At 43.3% G+C, this 22,495-nt stretch overlaps 1 protein-coding gene across 7 annotated transcripts in view; it reads left to right on the forward strand.

Annotated features, from left to right (window-relative positions):
• The window catches only part of CACNA1I (calcium voltage-gated channel subunit alpha1 I), a 1,298,213-nt gene that overhangs the window by 1,143,512 nt on the left and 132,206 nt on the right, over positions 1–22,495 (forward strand). For all 7 annotated transcript variants that reach the window (XM_033929511.1, XM_033929508.1, XM_033929510.1 and 4 more), the window contains one exon: positions 2,563–2,714. In XM_033929511.1, coding sequence (XP_033785402.1) covers positions 2,563–2,714 — 152 coding nt within the window. The remainder of the gene's footprint in view (positions 1–2,562; positions 2,715–22,495) is intronic.

The raw sequence follows: 22,495 nt of genomic DNA on the forward strand, positions 1-22,495 counted from the left end.
CATCTTGGGGGGGAGGGGCGGAATACAGCCAGCACCCATAAATCCCTGGGAACTGATATGGAAGCCAGTCAGCCTTTGCTCAAGTGCCTGACTATCAGGGGTGAGCTAAGCTCCCAGGGACCAGATCCCGCGCGTCCATGATGTTAGTTACATTCTTTAGATGAAGGGTTGCTCCCTCCCCCCCCCCCAGATACAGATCTCTGTGGCCAGAATCTACAACTTCTCCCAGGTAGATCTTCCTCCCAAAATTGGGAACTTCTGTGGCAGCGGCAAGCCTCAACATTAGAACAAAAATTACCCCCCTCCCAAATAAAATAAACATAAGAATAGCCTTACTGGGTCAGACCGGTGATCCATCTAGCCCAGCATCCCATCTTCACAGAGGCCAATCCAAGTCACAAGTACCTGACAAAAACCCAAATAGTAGCAGCATTCCATGCTATCATCCTATGTCTGTCTCAACAACACACTATGGACTTTTCCTCCAGGAACTTGTCTAAACCCTTTTTAAAACTAGCTACATTAACTGCTCTTACCTTATCCTCTGGCAATGCATTCCAAAAATATTTCCTCCTATTGGTTTTAAAAGTATTACTCTGTAACTTCGTATATACCCTAGTCTTTGTAAATTCTGATGCAGTAAAAAATCAATCCACTTGTACACGTTCTACACCATTCAGGATTTTGTAGGCTTCAATCATATCTCCCCTCAGCTGTCTCTTTTCCAAGCTGAAGAGCCCTAACCTCTTTAGTCTTTTCTCATATAAGAGGAATTCCATCCCTCATACAAGAGGTGTTCCATCCCTTTTAAAAGAAGAGCAGAACAAAATACACCTTCTCAACTTGAATGGAGAAGGAAAAACTGAGGAGGAGCGGCTTTTCCCAGTAACAAGGAGGCAGAGTGAAGAAAGCTGTGGTTGCCTTCTCCAATTACTCGTGAGTATGGTATATAAACTCTATACTGTCCAGACTACTATGCCCTTTGCACTAGAAAAGTTCATCTACCCAGTGTTAAAGAATCACAACTGTTCAGACTGGATGGTCTATTTTTTTATTTTTCTGCCATCATTTACCCCCCCTTTTACTAAACCACGGTAGAGATTTCTACCACGGCCTGGAGCTCTTAATGCTCCAACGCTCATAGGAATTCTATGAGCTACAGAGAAGCATTTAGCGCTCCAGGCCGTGGTAGAAACTTTAACCGCAGCTTAGCAAAAGGGGGGGGGGTATTAGTGCATTATTGTGTTGCATGTTCTGCAATGTTTTAGTGGCATTGTTTCTTAGAACTGTTCTTTGTGTCAGGAGTAATATGCATCATTCAATGTCATTTCCATTAGAGAATGACACGGTAAGAAAATTCATCACCGTTCCTGTCCCTGCAGATAACTGCAGGAAACAATCCTATTCATTCTTTAGTGTCTTTCTCAACCTCAGTCCTTCTACACCAGCATTCTTCACTGCAAGGCTTGAGGGTCAGTGGTTGTGCCCATTCATACTCCGATTCTTCCCTCTCTCCTCAAAGGAGATGATTTCCCGCGGAGACGGGAACAGTGATGAATTTTCTCACCGTGTCATTCTGTAATTTCCATGTCATCAAAAATAGAGTCTCCTGGAAAGAAAGGAGAAAGCAGAAGGCTGTTTGTACTGAAGTCACCCAAGATATGATATATTAAATGTGGAGACCCTGTGGCAGTTTGATTGTCTCTCTCAAAACCTCTGGACCCCTGTCACCTGCCCTTGTTCTGCAATAATTATGGGCCCCTTTTACAAAGCCAAAGTAACAATTCCCCTGCGGCAAAATAATGCACCGAAGCACATTTAGTTCCTGAGGACATCCGGTGCATTTGCCACAGAAGAATCGCTACCACAGCTTTGTAAAAGGGACCCTATATTCCTTATCCAGGACGCCATTTCTCTACTGTTTTCCTTATACTTAGGGGTTTTGTCCTTAGGTGTGTATAAATTAGGTGTTTATTTTCTAACTATTTCGGGGGTTTTGTGCTTCAGGTACTATATTGTTAGGGACCTTTTCCAATTGATTCAGAATGTTCATTTGTATCACTTAGAAGTCATCAGCACTGAAAAGACACAATGATTGAATAGATTATATAAGACAAGTCAGGGGAGGAATGAGAAAGTATTAAGGGAAGTGGGTTTTTCAGTATTTGTCTGTATATAAACTTTTTTTTGGTGTTATCAGTTAAAACCTAAAAGCAGAAGCCCTAATTATAATGTATCCTCATGTTCTCTAATCTTCTGTGACAACGTTGGAGCCATGTACACATTTCTTTATGATTTTAAGTTCTGTTTTTATGGCATGAAGTCCTTAATGACTGGCATTTCACAGTGAGACATCTCATTCTGGGGCAGTACTAACCTTATTCTCTCTCTCTCCCCCTTCCCCCTATGCTTTTTTTCTTGTTTTCTTTCCCTCTTTTCCCTCTCCTGTTTCTTCTGCTATATTTTTCAAATTCTCTGTTTCCTTCTTCGTGATTTCTCCCTCTCTCTCACCCATCTCCCCTTTCCCTGCTCTCCTGTCTCTTCCCCCCTCTGCTCACGCAGAAGCTCAGCGCTTGCCTTACTATGCCACCTATTGCCCTGCCCGCCTCCTCATCCATTCGGTCTGCACCAGCCACTACCTGGACATCTTCATCACGATAATCATCTGCCTCAACGTCGTCACCATGTCCCTGGAACACTATAACCAGCCAATGGTGAGTGAGCGTGAGGGACGGGCCCTGACTAATTCCCTAGCTTGTCTGCCTGGTTGTCTATCTAGATATACATTATTTAAGGACTCCTTTTATGAAGGTGCGCTAGGGCCTTAATGCGTGGAATAACGTGCGCTAAATTGCCGCGTGCTAGCTGCTACCGCCTCCTTTTGAGCAGGCGGTAGATTTTCGGCTACCACGCACTATAGTGCACTAATCCGATGCATGCGCTAAAAACGCTAGCGCACCTTCGTAAAAAGAGCCCTAAATCTCTATATCTACCAGTAATTATCTTTAAATATCCATTTGTCATTCATCTGTATCTATCTGTCCTTCACAGTTTCCCTATCTGTCTCTCCGTGTATACCTGTCTCTGTACTCTCTCTTTATACTATATATCCTTACTGTCCAATACAAATACTTACTAGCTTGATTACATTACCTTTTGAGCTGTCCTGACTTAATTGCACAAAATTATTTCCATAAGATGGTGTGCATAATTGCTTTAACAGCTTCATCCACATAAATAGAGAGCAGTGTCGGCAGTGTTCTGCCCCAGTACATCCAGAAAAAACGTGACTGTATTAATTAATAGGCTTGCGTGTCTATCACTGTCCCTACAGTTTCAATCCACTGTCTGTCTTCTTCTTTTATTTTACATAAGAACATATTTATTTTTTTTTTAACTAATCTCTCGCCTTCCTTTTTCCAACCTCCCTTCTCCCCCTTTCTCCCTGGTTGTCCTTTTTTTTTTTTTTACTTTTCTGTACATTTCCATTTTCCCTCTCCCCCAACCCCTTTTCTTCCCTGGAACAACACCCAAGTTCATCTTTCCCATTACTTCTGTTCTACAAACCCTAACAGGTCAGATTTTCAATATGATGAAATCAGCCCTAATGCAAATTTACACTCTAGCTAATATGTAAATTAGATGCAGTGCGTTCAAACAATCTTATTACATATGCAATACCCTTTACCTGTGGGGAGTCTCAGAGGACAGGAGCTGCCCTATCTTGTCTAGCCTCTCATGAAGAGCATTTGAAAGTAAATAAGCAAAGCGCTGTCCAATGAGGAGTAAGATGAAACTCACTTCTGACCCTCTCTGCTGCAGTGCAGAGTAAGCAAGAAGAAAAATGTGCTTGTTCAGTCATTTGATTAAAAATGACCTTTTTCTCTTCAATATCACTGATTTCTTTTGCAAATCCTTGTACTTCACTCTCTCTCCCCCCTGAAATCACACTGTAATATAAGGAGAGAGTGAAGGGCTGCTTACTGGGCTTTTTTCTTGACTGCTCATGTGTACTGTGGGAGGCTGTATAGCAGGGGCGTCAAAGTCCCTCCTCGAGGGCCGCAATCCAGTCAGGTTTTCAGGATTTCCCCAATGAATATGCATGCGATCTATTAGCATACAATGAAAGCAGTTCATGCAAATAGATCTCATGCATATTCATTGGGGAAATCCTGAAAACCCGACTGGATTGCGGCCCTCGAGGAGGGACTTTGAAGCCCCTGCTATGCAGAGACACCCCTCCCCATTTTCATAATCAGTTCTAGGCAGGCACAGAAGGAGGAAGCAGCCATTCACTCTCTCCTCCTTTCGCAATGCGATTTCAGTGGGGAAGCAGGAAAGAGAGTGAACAGCAGAGCTTGTGTGTCTGCACTGGAGTCAGATTCTGTGGACTTCAAGTTTCAAGTTGAATTAAAAGTTTGATGAAATCGCAGTTTCCAAATTTCACAACGATGTCTTACCAGTGCTGGTCATGCATAGGGTTATGGATTTCCCCGGACCTGTCCTCCACTTTGGGTTTTGAAAAGCTTCCCGTCAAAATCGCGTCGGGAAGGGGCATCTGCACGTGCATGGGCGCCATGCGGTGACATCACGCACACGGGATGTCATTGTATCATGTCTGTGCAGGCGTGGATGCCATCTGGGGCAGGGTTGGGGGCGTAACGGGTCATGACACAGGTGGAACTGGGCAGGCCTGGAGGTGTGGCCATGGGTCCGGATTTTCCTTCGGAAAAATCTGATAACCCTAGTCATGCAGGCAGGCAGCATTGGAGAGTGGTGCAGTATGTCCCAGCCTGGCCTCTTCTTTCTAGTCTCCTCTCCTTGGCTGCTCGCTGTGTGTAGTGCATGAGGTCGGAGGAGGTTCTTCATGCTGCAAAATGAACTCAGCCACACACATGTGCCAGTAGATCACAGTGACCTCTACTACTGGCATGTGCGTGTATGTGTCATGCCCCACATTTATTTCCCAAGCTGCAAAATGTAAACCAGACAAAAAAAACCAAAATTTAGAAAGCCACCTGGATGCCCAACAGTGCTCTGGAAAGGAGAACATGTCTGTACATCCTGATCCCTGCAGATAAAAACCTCTTCCTGGAATTTATGGGGTTTTCTTACACTGTAGAAAATCTGTGATTAACCTCTGACAAAAGTATATTCTTTAAAAACATATTTGAAAAGAGGCCTTTTATCACAATATGAACAAGGTACAAGATCACATCATAACATAACTTAAAAATGTATTTATGCCCTGCAAAACCTTGCAGTTCAATATGGTTAACAGAATAAGAAAACTGCACAAGCACAGTGAAAATGCAAAATCAGCATTATAAAAATTTGTTAAGTTTTCAACAGTTTTCTAAAATTCTGATAAGAAATTGAATTTATAATCAAAATTCTAGTCTCAAACACCTGCCTGAAAGAATAATAACCTATGAAAATATATTTTATATACTGTATACAACCTTCTACAGAAGGGAAAGAAAATAAAATAGGATTACATAATAAATGTCTACATTCTGCAAGCATAAAATGATCCACAAGATAACTTGGTATAAGGCCATGTATTCCCTTATAACAGATACACTCAAATTTAAATATTACTCTTGCCGCCATTGGGAGCCAATGCAGTTTCCAATAATATGGTGTCATGTTGTCTATCTTTTTTTAGATTAAAAATCAATTGTACACCTGTATTTTGAGTGTTGCACATTCTACTATAGTTCTTTTGATACTCAGATATTTAAATTATATTGCAGTAGTATATGTAATGATTGTACCAATAGATTGAAAGAAGAAAAGTCTATTATGACAGGGGTTGCAATACAAAAGATTACGGATAATTGGAAAAATTGGAAGAGGCTGAATTACAGCTTTTGGTGGAACTCTTTATGCCACATATTCAAAATGGAAAAGATAATTGCTATACAGCAGGGAAATTTAAAAGCATTTCAGGTTATTTGGGAGCCATTAACAAAATATTGCAAAGATTGAAAATATATAGAATAAACATTAATTTTTTTCCCTTTGGTTCATATACGTCCAGGGTGGGGGGGTTGGGAATATTTTATGATTTCTTTTATTTATAAACAACCATAGGTTATAAGGGATGGGGATTATTCAATATAGTTTAGAATTTGATGATATATTAAGTGGGATATAAGTATAAATGATTGTATTATATGTTACACTTACTGGGAGCTTTAAAAATGAATAACGATTAATTAATATAACAAGTTATGGGGAGGGGGAAAATGATTGTTTTATGTATTAATTGTGTATTTAAAGTGCCTTCTTTGTAGTGTTTATATCTAAATTAATTATATGGCACTAAGTTTGAAAATCAATAAAAATTAATTAAAAAAAAAAAAAGTCAAAATAAGATTTGATTGTGCGCAATTTCCACAACATAAAGAAGCTTTTTCTAACTAAAGTATCTAAGAGCATAAGAACATAAGAATTACCGTTGCTGGGTCAGACCAGTGGTCCATTGTGCCCAGCAGTCCGCTCACGTGGCGGCCCTTAGGTCAAAGACCAGTGCCCTAACTGAGACTAGCCTTACCTGTGTACGTTCCAGTTTAGCAGGAACTTGTCCAACTTTGTCTTGAATCCCTGGAGGGTATTTTTCCCTATAACATATTCTGGAAGAGCGTTCCAGTTTTCTACCACTCTCTGGGTGAAGAAGAACTTCCTTACGTTTGTACGGAATCTATCTGAGTATTCAACAATGAATTTTGATCTAAATATACTCTTAGAATTTTAATAACTGAATTGATTGGATATAAAATTCCATTCAGTTTTAAAGACTATTCTTTGTTCTTATAAGTAGAAGTAGCTAGGAAAAATTTTGTTTTATCTGGATTAAGTTTCAATTTATAATAAATTATTTCATCCATTGCTCTACAGTGGAAATTATTGAAGATATAAATTGTATAGATTGAGTTGGTAGAGAGGAAATAGGTGCAACAGTAGTTATATCGTCCAAGTAACTATAAAATTTAATTCCTAAGTTAGTCTGGTTTCCAAGGAGGCCAAGTAGATGTTAAAAAGTAAAGGAGAGAGAACCTTGTGGAACACCACATAGATTGTTCTTTTTCTAGAATATTTTTCTTCCATTTGAACCTGATAAGTACGGCTAAATAAAAAAACACTGAAACCAATTGCATCTAAACAGCTGAGTAATATCTTGTAATTCATGAGATCAAATGCACTACTTAGATCAAATTGCAAAACTAAGGCACTCATGCTATACTAAACAATTTACGTAAATGATCTAACAATGAAGCAAGTAGTTTCAATGCTATAAAGTTTGCGAAACAGAAAATGGTTTTAAGTAATCAATTAACTATAAGTAGACTAAACCTTCCATCAACTTAATAAAAAAAAAGGAATGGCTGCTATTGGTTTATAACACTGGCCAACACTCATTTTGGTGCCTCAAATGTTAAACCTGTTTCTGGGTATATTTGACCAGCTGATTCAAAAAATGGCACCAGTTTTCTCCTGTCAGCTTTAGTTTGTGAGATACAGAACAGGTGCCATATATCTTTTAAGCATGAAGGCAACATATTAAAAATTAAAAGAAAAGTGTACAACATGAAAATCTACATATTTCATACCAAAAGCAGAAGTGCAGATAGCATAGCTGGTTTTAAGAAAGGTTTGGACAAGTTCGTGGAAGAAAAGTCCATAGTCTTTTATTGACAAAGACAGGGGGGAAGCCACTGCTTGCCCTGGATTGGTAGTTTCGAATATTGCTACTCCTTGGGTTTTGGCCAGGTACTATTGACCTGGATTGGCCACCATGAGAATGGGTTACTGGGCTTGATGGACTATTGTTATGATACAAACTTTCCAGTCATTCGACAAACAAGAAGCTCCTTTTGTAAGACTTCCGAGAATGGGATCTGCCAGGACAATCCTGCTATCATGTGTGCATCCCATCTTTCTTGGCATCTGGCTTCCATTATTTGTATGTCTTGGTGAAATCTTTCACCTTGCTCTTCGCTTAAGTCACCAAGGTTCTCTGGAAAGTGATCTAAGTGACTGTGCAGATAATGGACTTTAACACTCATGTTATAACCAAGCCTGTTCAAATGAAAGAGCATATCCTCTACTAATTGTGCCTTCTTGTTGCCAATAAAGTTTTTTCACGACAAGAATAAATGAAGGCCAGGCACATGATTCAGTTTCATTCATTGATGCTATGAAATGTGGGTCATTTATAAGTTGCCTGATCTGTGGCCCACTGAAAATTCCTGCCTTCAGTTTTACCATGTCCAGATAACATATGCACTATGTATTCGATGCATGAACCATCTTTAGTCAAAGCCTTTACAAATTGTTTAATCAGGCCTAGCTTTATATGTAGTGGTAGCAGTACGATTCTATCTCATGCTACCAAAGGTTCATTGATTATATTTTGTCCTCCAACCACCATATATTCCCTTGGAGGACAATCTTTTTTGCCCAATGTTCATGTTTGGCTACTATCTCAAAGGCATCAAAATTAATAAATTCAACCATATCTAAGAAACTAGAGCTGATGTGGTCTATCCAATGCAATTTTCTAAATCAGCGCCCCAAATAACCCCAGGGACAGGTAAAAAAAAAAAACAAGGCGCCAAAAATTTTTATTTTTTGTTGGCCTGTGTAATAAGAAGTAAGCGACACAGATTCCTTTGGGTTTTTAATTATTAGATTAATTAAGATATGTCCAAAATCTATAGGAAATTCTCCTTTCTGAAGCATAAAAGATAACTCCATTCATAGACTTCTTTCTAAAATTTTAATGGAGCAGATTGTATGACCACTAGAGGGCCCTCATCTAAAGGGCAATATGAACTCGCATATTTAGCATTTTTTTTTTTTAATGGCACCAGAAATAACTACAGCAATTTGAACCAGGTAACTCAGCATGTAGCAACAAAAAAGTATCACCTCTATCTTAAAGGACATAAACAAAGAAATAAAAACAAACCGCTTCCTTTAGTGAGAAAGTGAAGATAGCAGTGTAACCTCCAAATTTTTAAATTCCCAAAAGGAAGAAAAAGAAAAAGGAGGAGTTTAATTTGAATTTAAATTATTTACTTTCCTCTGTCATCCCCTTCCTCCCTCTTTTCATCCCTTCTGTTCTGCATGATTTTCTCTTTCCTACTTCTCTCTATAACCCCTAAAATGTATTCACATGTTTGCCCTACCATGCTAGTATTCTATAAAAGAAAATAAGAACATAAGAACATAAGCAGTGCCTCCGCCGGGTCAGACCATAGGTCCATCCTGCCCAGCAGTCCGCTCCCGCGGCGGCCCAGGTCACGACCTGTCTAAATCACTAGAAGGGGCCCCCATGCCACCTCGGTTTCCTAATTGAGTCCTATCTTCCCATCAACGTCCTAGCCCTCCGGTCTTGCACCTGCACGACCTGGTTGGGTTTCTACATTTGTTTTCTGGTTAGCTTTCTCAGTATCCCATGATCCCTTTATCCCTCAGGAATCCATCCAGTCTCTGTTTGAATCCCTGTACCGTACTCTTCCCGATCACTTCCTCCGGTAGCGCATTCCAAGTGACCACGACCCTCTGGGTGAAAAAAAACTTCCTTGCATTCGTTTTGAACCTATCTCCCTTCAGTTTCTCCGAGTGCCCCCTCGTACCTGTTGTCCCCTTCAGCCTGAAGAATCTGTCCCTATCCACCCTCTCTATGCCCCTCATGATCTTGAAGGTCTCTATCATATCACCCCTGAGCCTCCTTTTTTCCAGAGAGAAGAGCCCCAGCCTATCCAACCTCTCAGCATATGGGTAGTGTTCCAGCCCTCTTACCAGTTTCGTTGCTCTCCTTTGGACTCTCTCAAGTACTTCCATGTCTTTCTTGAGGTACGGCGACCAATATTGGACGCAGTATTCCAGATGCGGAAGCACCATCGCTCGATACAGTGGCATGATGACTTCCCGCGTCCTGGTAGTTATGCCCCTCTTTATGATGCCCAGCATCCTGTTGGCTTTTTTCGAGGCCGCTGCGCACTGTGCAGATGGCTTCAGTGATGCATCCACCATCACACCCAGGTCTCTCTCAAGATTGCTTTCTCCCAACAATGCCCCCCCCCCCCAATTTGTAGTTGAACAACGGGTTCTTTTTCCCTATATGCATGACCTTGCATTTTTCCACGTTAAAGCGCATTTGCCATTTGTTTGCCCAGTCTTCCAGCTTGTCTAGGTCCCTTTGCAGGTCCTCACACTCCTCCCTGGAGCTAACTCTGCCGCACAGTTTTGTATCGTCTGCAAATTTTATAACCTCGCACTTTGCCTCCTTTTCCAGGTCATTGATAAATATGTTGAAGAGTAACGGCCCCAGCACCGATCCCTGTGGCACACCGCTCGTGACTTCCCGCCAGTCAGAATATTGGCCCTTTACTCCGACCCTCTGCAGTCTACCCGACAACCAGTGCTCGATCCATCTGTGCACATCTCCTCCCACCCCGTGATTCAACAGTTTCCTAAGCAGCCTTTCATGTGGTACCTTGTCGAAAGCCTTTTGAAAATCGAGGTAAATGATGTCGATGGGTTCCCCATTGTCCACCCGACTGCTTATTCCCTCAAAGAAGTACAGAAGGTTCGTTAGGCACGACCTTCCCTTACAGAATCCGTGCTGGCTTGTTCTCAGTAGGCCATTTCTCTCAATGTGCTCGCAAATGCCGTCCTTTATCATAGCTTCCACCATCTTCCCTATAATTGAAGTCAGGCTCACCGGCCTGTAGTTCCCGGGGTCACCCCTCGATCCCTTCTTGAAGATAGGTGTGACATTCGCCAATTTCCAGTCCTCTGGTACCTCTCCAGTTTTCAAAGATAGGTTACAAACATGCTGGATTGTGCCCGCTATTTCTTGTCTTAGTTCCTTCAGAACCCTTGGGTGGATCCCGTCCGGACCCGGTGATTTGCCACATTTTAACCTGTCTATCTCTTTGAGGACATCCTCCTTACTGACCTCTATATGCTCCAATTTTTCAGCCTGTTCCCCACTCATGAGCTCCTCTGAGTCCGGTATATTAGATGTGTCTTCTTTCGTGAAAACCGACGAGAAGAACGTGTTCAACCTCTCAGCTACCTCTTTATCCTCCTTAATCACTCCCTTCCTTTCTCCATCGTCCAGCGGCCCCACCTCCTCTCTCGCTGGTCGTTTCCCCTTTATGTAACTGAAGAATGCCTTGAAGTTTTTTGCCTCCCTGGCCAGCCCCTCTTCGTATTTCCCTTTTGCTTTTCTAACCTCTCGGTGGCATTCTTTTTGGCATTTCCTGTGCTCCTGGTGATTTTCCTCAGTTGGATCCTTTTTCCATCTCCTGAAGGATGCTTTTTTGTCATTTATTGCCTTCTTTACTTCTGCTGAGATCCAAATCGGGTCCTTTGATCGCTTGTTCTTGCAGCCTTTCCTGAAACTGGGGACGTACGTTTTTTGTGCTTCCTGCAGGGTGTCCCTGAATAGGGTCCAGGCGCTTTCCACAGTCTCCATCCTAAAGATGTTTCTGAGCTTCCTCCCCACCATTTCCCTCATAGCAACATAGTTCCCTTTCTTGAAGTTGAGCGCAGTTGTTGCGGTTCTCCTTACTATGGGTGTCCCCCTTTCTAATGTGAATCTGATCGCATTGTGGTCACTGTTGCCTAGTGGTCCTCCCACTTCTACCCCTCTTGCAGGCCCCCCTAATCCGTTCAGGATGAGGTCAAGGGTAGCACTCCCCCGCGTTGGTTCCTTGACCAGTTGCTCCATGAAACAGTCCCTCACAGCTTCTATAAATCCTGTTTCCCTAGTGCAGTTGGAGTGACCCGTACTCCAGTCTATCCCTGGGTAGTTGAAGTCCCCCATCACTGTTACACTTCCAGTCCTGCACTCCTGTCTCAGTTCAGCTTCCAGGTCGTGTCCGAGTCCTTCCGGCGTGCCAGGTGGGCGATAGTACAGCCCCAGTTTTATGCCTGCACCCTTGTTTCCCGGCAATTTGACCCATAGCGATTCCAGCCCCTCTGCCTTCGTTGCTATATCCATCCCGACCGAGTAGATAGAGTCCTTTATATATAGTGCTATGCCTCCCCCCTTCTTGTGGGTCCTGTCTCTCCTGTAGAGCTTGTACCCCGGCAGCGCCACATCCCATTGATTCTCCTCTGTCCACCATGTTTCTGTAATTCCAATTATATCCAGGTCTTCCCCCTTGGCCACGACCTCTAGTTCACTCATCTTGGCCATGAGGCTTCTTGCATTTGCGTATAAGCACCGCAGGTCCCGTCGTTTTTCCTCCACCTCTGCATTCACCTCTGCATTCACCTGGGCCGCCTCTCCTTTTCCCTGTACTTCTGTTTTGCCCTTAGCCTTTACCCTCGTAGCTTTCAGCTTCCCCACATTTCTGCCACCCCGCTTCCCCGCTTTTCCTCTGGGTTTTCTTGCCCCCTCCTGGGCCCCGGCCTCTGTTTGATCCCCCTCGCCTTGTGTATCCCCTATAATGCCCTCAGCTTTCGCCCTCTTGCCACCCAGTCCCCCTGTGTCTCCATGCCCCTTAGTCTCCACCCAGCAAGCTCCCTTTACCTGTTGTTTCCCTCGCTGTCTGATCCTGAGATCCACTGGTCTCTCTACTTCCTCCGTGCAGTCAGCCCGTTCAGCATCTGTTCTGGATACTGTTGTCCGAAGCGTCAACATCAGCTCAGCTGTCGGCTTTCCCCCTCTCCTCAGTTTAAAGCCCTCTCGATCTCCTTCCTCACATTGGCAGCCAGTAGTCTAGTTCCCTCTGTGCTCAGGTGCAGGCCGTCCCGCCGGTAGAGCTTACTCTTTCCCCAGAAGGACGTCCAGTTCCTTACAAAGTGGAAGCCCTCCTCCTGGCACCATCTCCTCAACCATGCATTCACAGCCTGGAGGTCTGCCTGCCTTTTTGCATCTGCTCTCGGCACAGGCAGGATCTCTGAGAATGCTATCCTCCGGGTACTCCGCTTCAGTTTTCGTCCCAGGACCCTGAACTGGTCAGTCAGCGTGGCCATGCTGAAGTTCCTCCGGCTCCGACGTTTATTTTCCTTTATAGAATAGGCTCTAAATAGACGCCTCTTTATAGAATTACCCTCATTATCCCTACTAATCAAGGTGAATAATGTAAGTGAAAGGGAATTATGGTGTATCAGCTGCAATGTTTCCCTTTAAGCTGCGCGGCTGCACATCTAATAGAAACATAGAAACATAGAAGATGATGGCAGAAAAGGGCTATAGCCCATCAAGTCTGCCCACCCTACTGACCTATCCTCTTAAGTCTATACCTGGCGACCGATATTCTAGTTTGACCCTCGTAGGGATCCCACATAGGTATCCCATTTATTCTTAAAGTCCAGCACGCTGCTGGCCTCGATCACCTGCGCTGGAAGCTCATTCCAACGGTCAACCACTCTTTCTGTGAAGAAACACTTCCTGATGTCGCCATGAAATTTCCCGCCTCTGAGTTTGAGCGGATGCCCTCTAGTGGCAGAGGGTCCCCTGAGAAAGAAGATATCATCTTCCACCTCGATACATCCTGTGATGTATTTAAATGTCTCAATCATGTCTCCCCTCTCCCTATGTTCTTCTAGAGTGTAGAGCTGTAGTTTGTTTAGTCTCTCCTCGTACGAGAGACCTTTGAGCCCCGAGATCCTCCTGGTGGCCATCCGTTGAACCGACTCGATTCTAAGCACATCTTTATGGTAATGTGGCCTCCAGAATTGTACACAGTATTCCAGATGAGGTCTCACCATGGTTCTGTACAATGGCATTATGACTTCAGGCTTCTTGCTGACAAAGCTTCTACTGATACATCCCATCATCTGCCTTGCTTTAGATGAAGCCTTCTCCACTTGATTGGCAGTTTTCATGTCTGCACTGGTGATTACTCCTAGGTCTCGTTCCGCCGAAGTACTAGTTAAAGTTTCTCCATTCAAGGTGTAATTTCTGCACGGATTACCGCTACCGAGGTGCATAACCTTACATTTCCCAGCATTGAAGCCCAGCTGCCAGGTCGAGGACCATCTTTCTAATGTAAACAGGTCCTGTGCCATACTATCCTGTAAATTACATTCACTTACTATATTGCATAGTTTAGTGTCGTCGGCGAATAATGTTATTTTACCCTGAAGCCCCTGAGTCAGATCCCCTATGAATATGTTGAATAGAAGTGGGCCCAGGACTGAACCCTGCGGTACTCCGCTGGTCACCACCGATGTTTTAGAGAGGGTACTGTTAACCATTACCCTTTGAAGTCTTCCACTTAGCCAATCATTGACCCAAGTAGTTAGTGTTTCTCCTAACCCCATTGATTTCATTTTGCTCAACAGCCTGCGGTGAGGGACGCTATCAAATGCTTTACTGAAATCCAGGTACACGATGTCCATAGACTCTCCCAAGTCTAGTTTCCTTGTCACCCAGTCAAAGAAGCTGATGAGATTGGATTGGCAGGACCTACCCTTGGTGAATCCATGTTGATTGGGATCCCATAGATTCCCCTCATACAGGATCGTGTCTAATTTGCGTTTAATTAAAGTTTCACACTATTGATGTGAGACTCACCGGTCTGTAATTCGCAGCCTCTGCCCTGCAACCCTTTTTGTGCAGAGGAATGACGTTGGCTGTTTTCCAGTCCAAGGGTACTCTCCCCGTGCTTAGGGAGAGATTGAAGAGTGGGGCTAGCGGTATCGCCAGGACATCGCACATCTCTTTGAGCACTCTTGGGTGCAGATTGTCTGGTCCCATGGCTTTATTTACCTTTAGTCCTAACAGTTCGCTGTAAACTTCACCTGGTGTGAGCTCAAAATTCCGAAACGGGTCGTCCGCACTTGACTTAGCCTCTAACTGAGGACCTGGTGCCTCGCAAGTGAAGACCGAGCAGAAGTATTCGTTCAGTAGTTCTGCTTTATCTGAATCTGCTTCCACGTAATTCCCATCCGGTTTGCTAAGGCGTACTATCCCGTCTGTGTTCTTTTTCCTATCACTAATATACCTCCTTTCAGAGCTCCACGCAGCAGCTCTGGACTGCTGCGCACCAAAAGCAGCACTTTCCCACTTCCCTCCTGCCACCACCCTGAACACTGCTGCTACTTTTCAAAACAAGCAGCAGCAGCAGCGACAAAATAGTCTGCTTCCCTCTCATATGGGGCCACACTTATACCTCTGTCTGATTGGTTGCCTGTTATGCCCTGGAATCGGAAGAGGTTGTCAAGAGTGGATCCCCATGCAAGAGTGAGGCAGGCTGTTTTGCCGTTGCTGATTCTTATTTGAAAATGTAGCAGCAGTGGCCAGGGTAGCGGTGGGAGGGAAATAGGGAATCTGTGCTCTTGGTGTGCAGTAGCAGTGGTAGAAGTGGCAGCAGAGAAGACAGGAGGGGTAAATGCGAGGAAAAAGAGGAGGAGAAAGAAAGGAAGATGCAGAATGGAATGAAAGAGAGGGGCAGATGCTGTATAGAAGGGGTTGTCACAAGAACTTACTGATGGAAGAGGGCAGATGCTGGATGGAAAGGAGAGAGGGATAGATGCTGGATGGAAGGGGGAGGAAGACAGGTTGCCAATGTTGGATAGAAGAGGAGACAGAGAGGAGGAACATATTGATGGAAGGGGAGAGAGGAAGTAAGAAACTATATGGAAGGAGGGAGACAGAGGCCTGGATGGATGAGGGGAGATACAGGAGGGAGATAATGGAAGAGAGAAGTGAAAGGGGAGATGAATAGAAAGAGGAGAATGGGGCAAACTGTACAGAAGTGGGGGAAGAGTTAGAGGAGGGAGATTCTGATGTGAGAGAGAGTGGAGGCCCTGAACAGAAAGGGGGAGAGAGGAGGCAGATGATTTTTATAAGGGGGGTAGAAATAAGCATATGTTTGGAGGGGAGAGAGAGAAAGGAGAGAGATAATAATGGAAGGGAATATTTAGGGGCAAACATTGTATAGAAGGGTGAGAGAAGAAGGTGTCAGCATTATATTACTGTGTGCGGGCATATTCAGAGTACAAGCAAAAGATTCTGGGATATTCTATTGGACAATCTGATCCTAGGAATGTCTGCAGATAAACTGAATGGCTCCTGCCAATCTACATGTCTTAAGCCCTGGACTTTCAAATGATATGAGTGGAACAAACGGTCCCAGACAGACTGACTCCATCTATCAGGTCTCCACAGGAGTAACACCCCCTTGTCAAGTAAGGGCCATTGTTTCAAATACCAAATTGTGACAGAGGAAGATGCTGGAAGATACTATTTTTAGAATAAACTCAGATCTATTAAGACAGGCTTCAAGCCCCCTGCCCCTTCTTTTCTCTCTTCCTCCTTCAACCCCTTCACACCTAAACACACACATTATGACCCCCCAACATTATTCATTCAGGCAGAACTTAAACATACACACACACACACACACACACTGAAGCTGCTTTGCAACTAATATATGCTCTATATTTGTAATAAGCCTATTCTTATATGTCTTTTCCAAATCATCCTTGGCTGCTGTCTTGTTATTTTACTCCCCACTGCCTCTGAGGCCTGAACCTGGGCCCCAAAATAGTCTAGACAATACAAAAACACAAAAGATTACAAAGGGCAGACTTAGTGAAAGATTGGGAATAAGGGGAAATAAAACAGGAAAGCCAAGGTGAAGAAAAGAGATGGATCCAGTAAAAAAAGAAGAAACTTGAAGACTAGATAATAGGAATGAGGTAAATGTGGACATAGAGGTAGAAAAATAAACTAAAGAAAGCTGAAAGGAAAAGGAGGAGAAAAACTGTCAAATGGACAGGAAATCCTAGCAAAAGACTTAAGATGGAGGAAAGCAGAAACCAGAGAAGTAAATGGCCAGAAAACAAACGTAGAAAAAATAATTTATGTTAAATTCAGGTTAAAATAGTATAGTACCCATGTTTATAAAGGTTAATAAATATAAATATAATATATGAGAATCATATTAAATCATAGAATTAAGATGATATCTTTTCATTGGACTCATTTCAATACATTTTTGACTGTCAAGAGACCACAACCACCTTTCTCAGGTCAGGATAGGATACTCTAAGAGCAGCTTACTGTCATGACCTAAGGAAGGAGGTGTTTGCCTCTGAGAACTAATTTAAAAATGTTCTGTTCAATAAAATATCATTTTGTTTTCCATTTTTTTGTTTTATTTATATTTCTTCATTTGTAATGTAGTGAGTGGAATATATCAGCTTTTGAAGTTTATATCTGCTGTCTATATATTTTGCACAGTACATTGTTTCTCTGTGTTTCTAGTTTCTTCGTAGTTCAGTTTAATTTTTGTCTACATATTTATATTTTTAGTTTATGGTTATTTAATCCATGATGGGATCTGTGTTCTGCATTTGTGAAAGAGACATGATTTCTTGTTAACATTGTGCAAGGTTGATTTGTACTAGTCTGACTTGTTTAGTTTTCCCTTATGTGTATTGATGTTTTGGTACCTGCCACAGTGCTTATGTTGATGGCTTTTCCTAGGTGGGCTCTTGTTGGATGACTCATAGAAGTTACTCTTGTTATGTTATGGTAGAATTGCACTGTTGGTGCTGGTATGCCAGTTACTAGATTTTGATCACACCTTTCTCAGTAGTAGCTCAAGGCAAGTTACATTCAGGTACAGTAGGTATTTTTCTATCCCTGAAAGGCTTACAATTTAGGTTTTCTATTCCGCCTTTACCTATTCAATTCAAAGTCAGATTACTTTACAAGAGGTTGGGTCAGTTACCCAGGAAGTTACAATGGACCGTTTGACGCATAAATTCAGTAGAGTTGCTAGTACAGCTTGTAGACAGAAGGGGGTCCTTCCCTATTGTGTTCAAAACTGCCCCTATTGTCCCCGCCCCCCTTTTATTTTATTTATTTATTTTTGCTTTTACAAGGGGTGCTATGTTCCCTCTAAGCTGCGCTAAATGTCCAGTAGCTGAGTAAAATTTAGAGTAGCTAAAAACATACAGTTAAATGACGCACGAACCAATAGGGAAAGCATAAGAAGCAGTGTGAAATCAGTGCTGCAGATCCCATAATGCAGTGTTTCTCGGCTCAGTCCTGCCGGTGTTTCTCGGCTCCCCCTTGCCGGTCAGGGTTTCAGGATATCCACAATGAATATGCATGAAAGAAATTTGCATATAATATAGGCAGTGTATGTAAATCAAGTTTATGCCTGTTCATTGTGGATGTCCTGGGAACCTGACTGGCGGGGGAGGTGCTCCAGGACTGAGTTGAGAAACAGTGTCATAAGACACCAGAATGAGGTTGTCCAAAATCCAGGACTGTTATGGAGAGAAGTGGATAGTCAATGCTGCGGAGGAGCAGACTGGATGAGCCATTTGGCCTTTATCTTCCATCATGTTTCTGTGTTTCTATAGTTTCCCTTCTAGAGCAGAGGTTCTCAACCCAGTCCTTGGGACATCCAAGTTTGGTTTCCAAGACAGAGATAATAAATATGTATGAGATAAATTTGCCCGCACTGCAAGTTTAAACAGAGAATCAGAGAAAAGTGAAAGCAGATAAGGACCGAATGGCCTATCTAGTCTGCCTATCTATGCCATCTACTGTCCTGTCGTCGATTACCAGAAATTTGTGTTTCATCTTTTGAAGTCATATTGTTCCAGTTAGCCTTTGCAATTGCCTTTTTTGCTGCTTGTCGGGTGGGTGAGCTGGTTGCACAGTCGCGTCAAGTGTAGGGTGAGTTTGGTTTGCGGGCTCAGGATGTGCACTTGGAAGTGAAGTATTTGAGCATCTACTGTATTTTCGGCGGTCTAACACAGACCAGGAAGGAAAAGGGGTGTGGTGCGTATTGAGGGGGTCAGGACATTCTTCCAATTTGTCCCGTTCGTTATGCCCAGCTTTATAGAGACATAGGCCACAGGGAGGCATTTATTGGCTGGTGCATCAGAATGGTATGCCCTTGACCCGCTATCAATTTGCAGTGATTTTATGCAAAACATTGGCTGCTGTCGGATATGACCCTGGAGAATATGGGATGCTTTGTTTTAGATTTGGGGCTGCTTCAACGGCGTTAATTAAGAAGGTTGGTCGATGGCATTCCAATTGTTATAAGGGGTATGTCCGGAGCAGTACATGGAGAGACCCCCCCCAAGGAAAGAAACTTGGGAGTACTGGTCGACAAGTCAATCAAGCCATCTGCGCAATGTGGGGGGGGGCGGCGAAAAGGGCAAACAGAATGCTAGGAATGATTAAGAAGGGGATCATGAACAGATCGGAGAAGGTTATCATGCCGCTGTACCGGGCCATGGTACGCCCTCACCTGGAATACTACGTCCCACACTGGTCAACGTACAATAAACTCACAGTTCATTTGTTCTCAAGGGATTTCTTTTACAGAATCTACACTCAACCTGCACAAAGCCAAGAGTGTGTATCACAGAGTCTGTGCAGGATAACATTGTCCTCCAGATTTAGACCCGGATGCAATAAAAACATCGCTAAAATTTGGTTGGTCGTTGTGGGACCAACAAATTGTCTGATTTTAAAATGGTGATTGATGTTCATCCGACTTTGCATGCAAATTAGTTTCACGGAAGTTGGCCATAATCCTACCCTATCAGTAATTGGAAAAGCACCTTTCACACATGTGCAAAGCCAGCAGGGCAAACCCCAAACAGCTGAGAAGGGAAGGGGAAGCTCTGAAGCAGCGTCCAGCCGCTCAGTTATTTGGGGCAGGAAGGAAGAGTAGTTTTTGTTTTCTTGGGTTTTTTTTCTTAATGGGCATAGATGTACCTGTGTTACACATGCACAACATCTGTGCCCATTAAAAAAATAAAAGGTCCTACCGTCCGCCTCCCCCTGAACTTTAAAAGAAAAATTGGCAGAAGGGATGCCCACTCCCTCCTGCCTCGGCCACCCAACCGCCCCCCCCCCCATCCCCGATGATGGCCCTACTCCGCAACAACTTAAAAAAATCAGCAGGAGGGATGCCCACTCCATCCTGTCTTGGCCACCCAGACAGAGAAACCTGCCCAAAACCTGGACTTCCCCCATCCTTCACACTCCCCCAACACTAAAGCTGCCTCTTCCAAACTCTCCCACCACCCTAAGTCCCTAGGAGAAGGCCTTGGTGGGCTGAGGGGAGTCAGATCAGAACCCCCCACCTCAAGCACATAATCCCTTCCCCCATACTTTGTTGTTGAAATCTGGCAAGAGGGATGCACACTCCCGCCTACTGGTGGGACCTTAGGTATCTGAACCAATCGGAGTCTTAGGCCCTTCCCAGTGAATCCCAGGATGCACTGGGAGGGACCTAAGACACTGTTGCGACGTCAGAGAGAAGGCTTCCGGTTCAGGTGAAGGACGCGTAAGGAACCGCTGCACGCAGCTTTGTGCACACTGCAGTTGTGAGGAAGAGGGAGCCGGCCACAAGATAACATCGAGAGCATCGGACCGCAGGCCGCATAAAATGGCCAGAAGGTAAGACACCTGCCGGAGGGAGGCACAGCATGGAGGGCCTTGAGTTTGACACCTGTGCCTTAGAGGGAACATTGACAGGTGTAACTCCCCTAGCATGGGCAAACACCTAGACACAGTTGTAGTAAGTTTCACTCCCCACATTTCGCCCCCAGGTACATTTCACCCCCAGGAACTGTCACCCCCAACATTCACTGCAGTACTAAATTGCAATATCATAATCGTTAAGCATTATCATCATTCAGACAAAGAAACAAAATCCAACAAGTCTGCGTTGAGAGCATGGTGAATGCAAACCAAAAGAGAAGAAAACTGCAGACAACTGTACAAGATGAATTTTTTGTAACTACCCTTCTGAATAGCCATAAACCTTTCCATTTTGAAAACATAACACAGGGACTCCCATTGCCATTCAGCTTATTTTAAGAAATTGGAAAAATTGGGATAGATTAAATTATTATTTTGTTGGCCTTGCTAATAGATGCTGAAAATACCTCTCCAATAAATTTAACAGGTGATTCAAAAATATAGTGCTTATAAATTTTCAAACATGAAAATTAAGTTCATTTTTCCACTGCATATGTCAGCCCAAACCAAACTGCAGCCATACTTTCTGCCAGCCATTTCTAGCCCTGCATGCTGAAAGCTGTTGCCAGTTTCTAGTGCTGTTTTGAAGCTATTAATGTGGACCCCTGAAGAAGCTGGGCGACACCGGCGAAACGGGTCTCGTAAAAAGGGGTCACACAAAGAAAGATAAGTGTGGCTGCAGTTTGGTTTGGGCTGACATATGCAATGGAAAAAATGAACTTAATTTTCATGTTTGAATTTTTATAAGGGAAAAGCAAAAAGCAAAACTATGGATACAAGGTACTTAATATCAGAGTTTATTATAATAATTCTTCACAAAGACTTCAAGTGGTGCAAATAAACCAATATTAATCCATACAGATAAAACAATTTCACACATCAATGAATTGTGGCATGGACCCAACACGGTCTGTATTTCGGCTCTGAACGCCTTCTTCGGGGGGTCCAATTGCCAAATGCCACAAGATTTAATTATGCTCAAAGCACACAATGGTGCGTGATTGAGAGAATCTTCTTCCTATCACCAGACCGGCGATTCTTGCCCATCATTTCTATGGTGGTCTTATTTTGAATGGGTCAAAAATCCTGGGTCAAGTGAAGAAAAGATTATACAATGGCATGTTCAGATGAACAAACATTCCCAAAATGAGAGGTCATTGCTGGGTCAGTAATGGCTCAGTAATGATTATGATATTGCAGCTTAATACAGCAGTGAATGCTGGGGGTGAAATATGTGGGGATGAAAATTCTGGTGGCGAAATGTACCTGTGGTGAAATGTGGGGGGTAATTGGTGGGGGACGAAAGGGGGGGGGGAATTTCCAGATGCCCCTAGACACAGCCTGGAAAAAGAGCGCATAAGTCATTTATTATTTGGTAGGACCAACTTGAAACTGAAACTTTATTGTACTATCAATTAATGAAGTACAGGAACACTGAGGTGACAATGTAGAATGCTAACTTATGTACACTGGGTATCCATTCCTGCTCTCAATTGAATGTCAAGGCTACAAAGAGTAGGCTGATGGTTTTCAAACAGGTAGTGATAGTGATCTTAAGGCTCCTTTTACAAAGGCACGCTAGGGCCTTAACGCACGGAATAGAGCACGCTAAATTGCAGTGTGCGCTAGCCACTATGCCTCCTTTTGAGCAGGCGGTAGATTTTCAGCTAGTGCACGCTAATCCGATGCATGCGTAAAAAAACGCTAGCGCACCTTTATAAAAGGAGCCCTTAGTTTTAGTAAGACAAATAGATGATAAACCTCACATCAGACTGCATTAATTATAAAAAGCTATCCCCTTCTTAATACGAACGCACAGCGCAGGTTTTAGCGCTGGCAGCGGTGGTAACTGCTCCGACGCTCATAGAAATTCTATGAGCATCAGAGCAGTTGCCGGCACTAAAACCCACGCTATTTATTTTATTTATTTATTTAAAATTTTATATACCGCATACAACTATGCGGTTTCCATATCACATACAACATAGACAT

The sequence above is a fragment of the Geotrypetes seraphini genome, chromosome 2 (assembly GCF_902459505.1).
Source record: "Geotrypetes seraphini chromosome 2, aGeoSer1.1, whole genome shotgun sequence".
Lineage (NCBI taxonomy): Eukaryota > Metazoa > Chordata > Amphibia > Gymnophiona > Dermophiidae > Geotrypetes > Geotrypetes seraphini.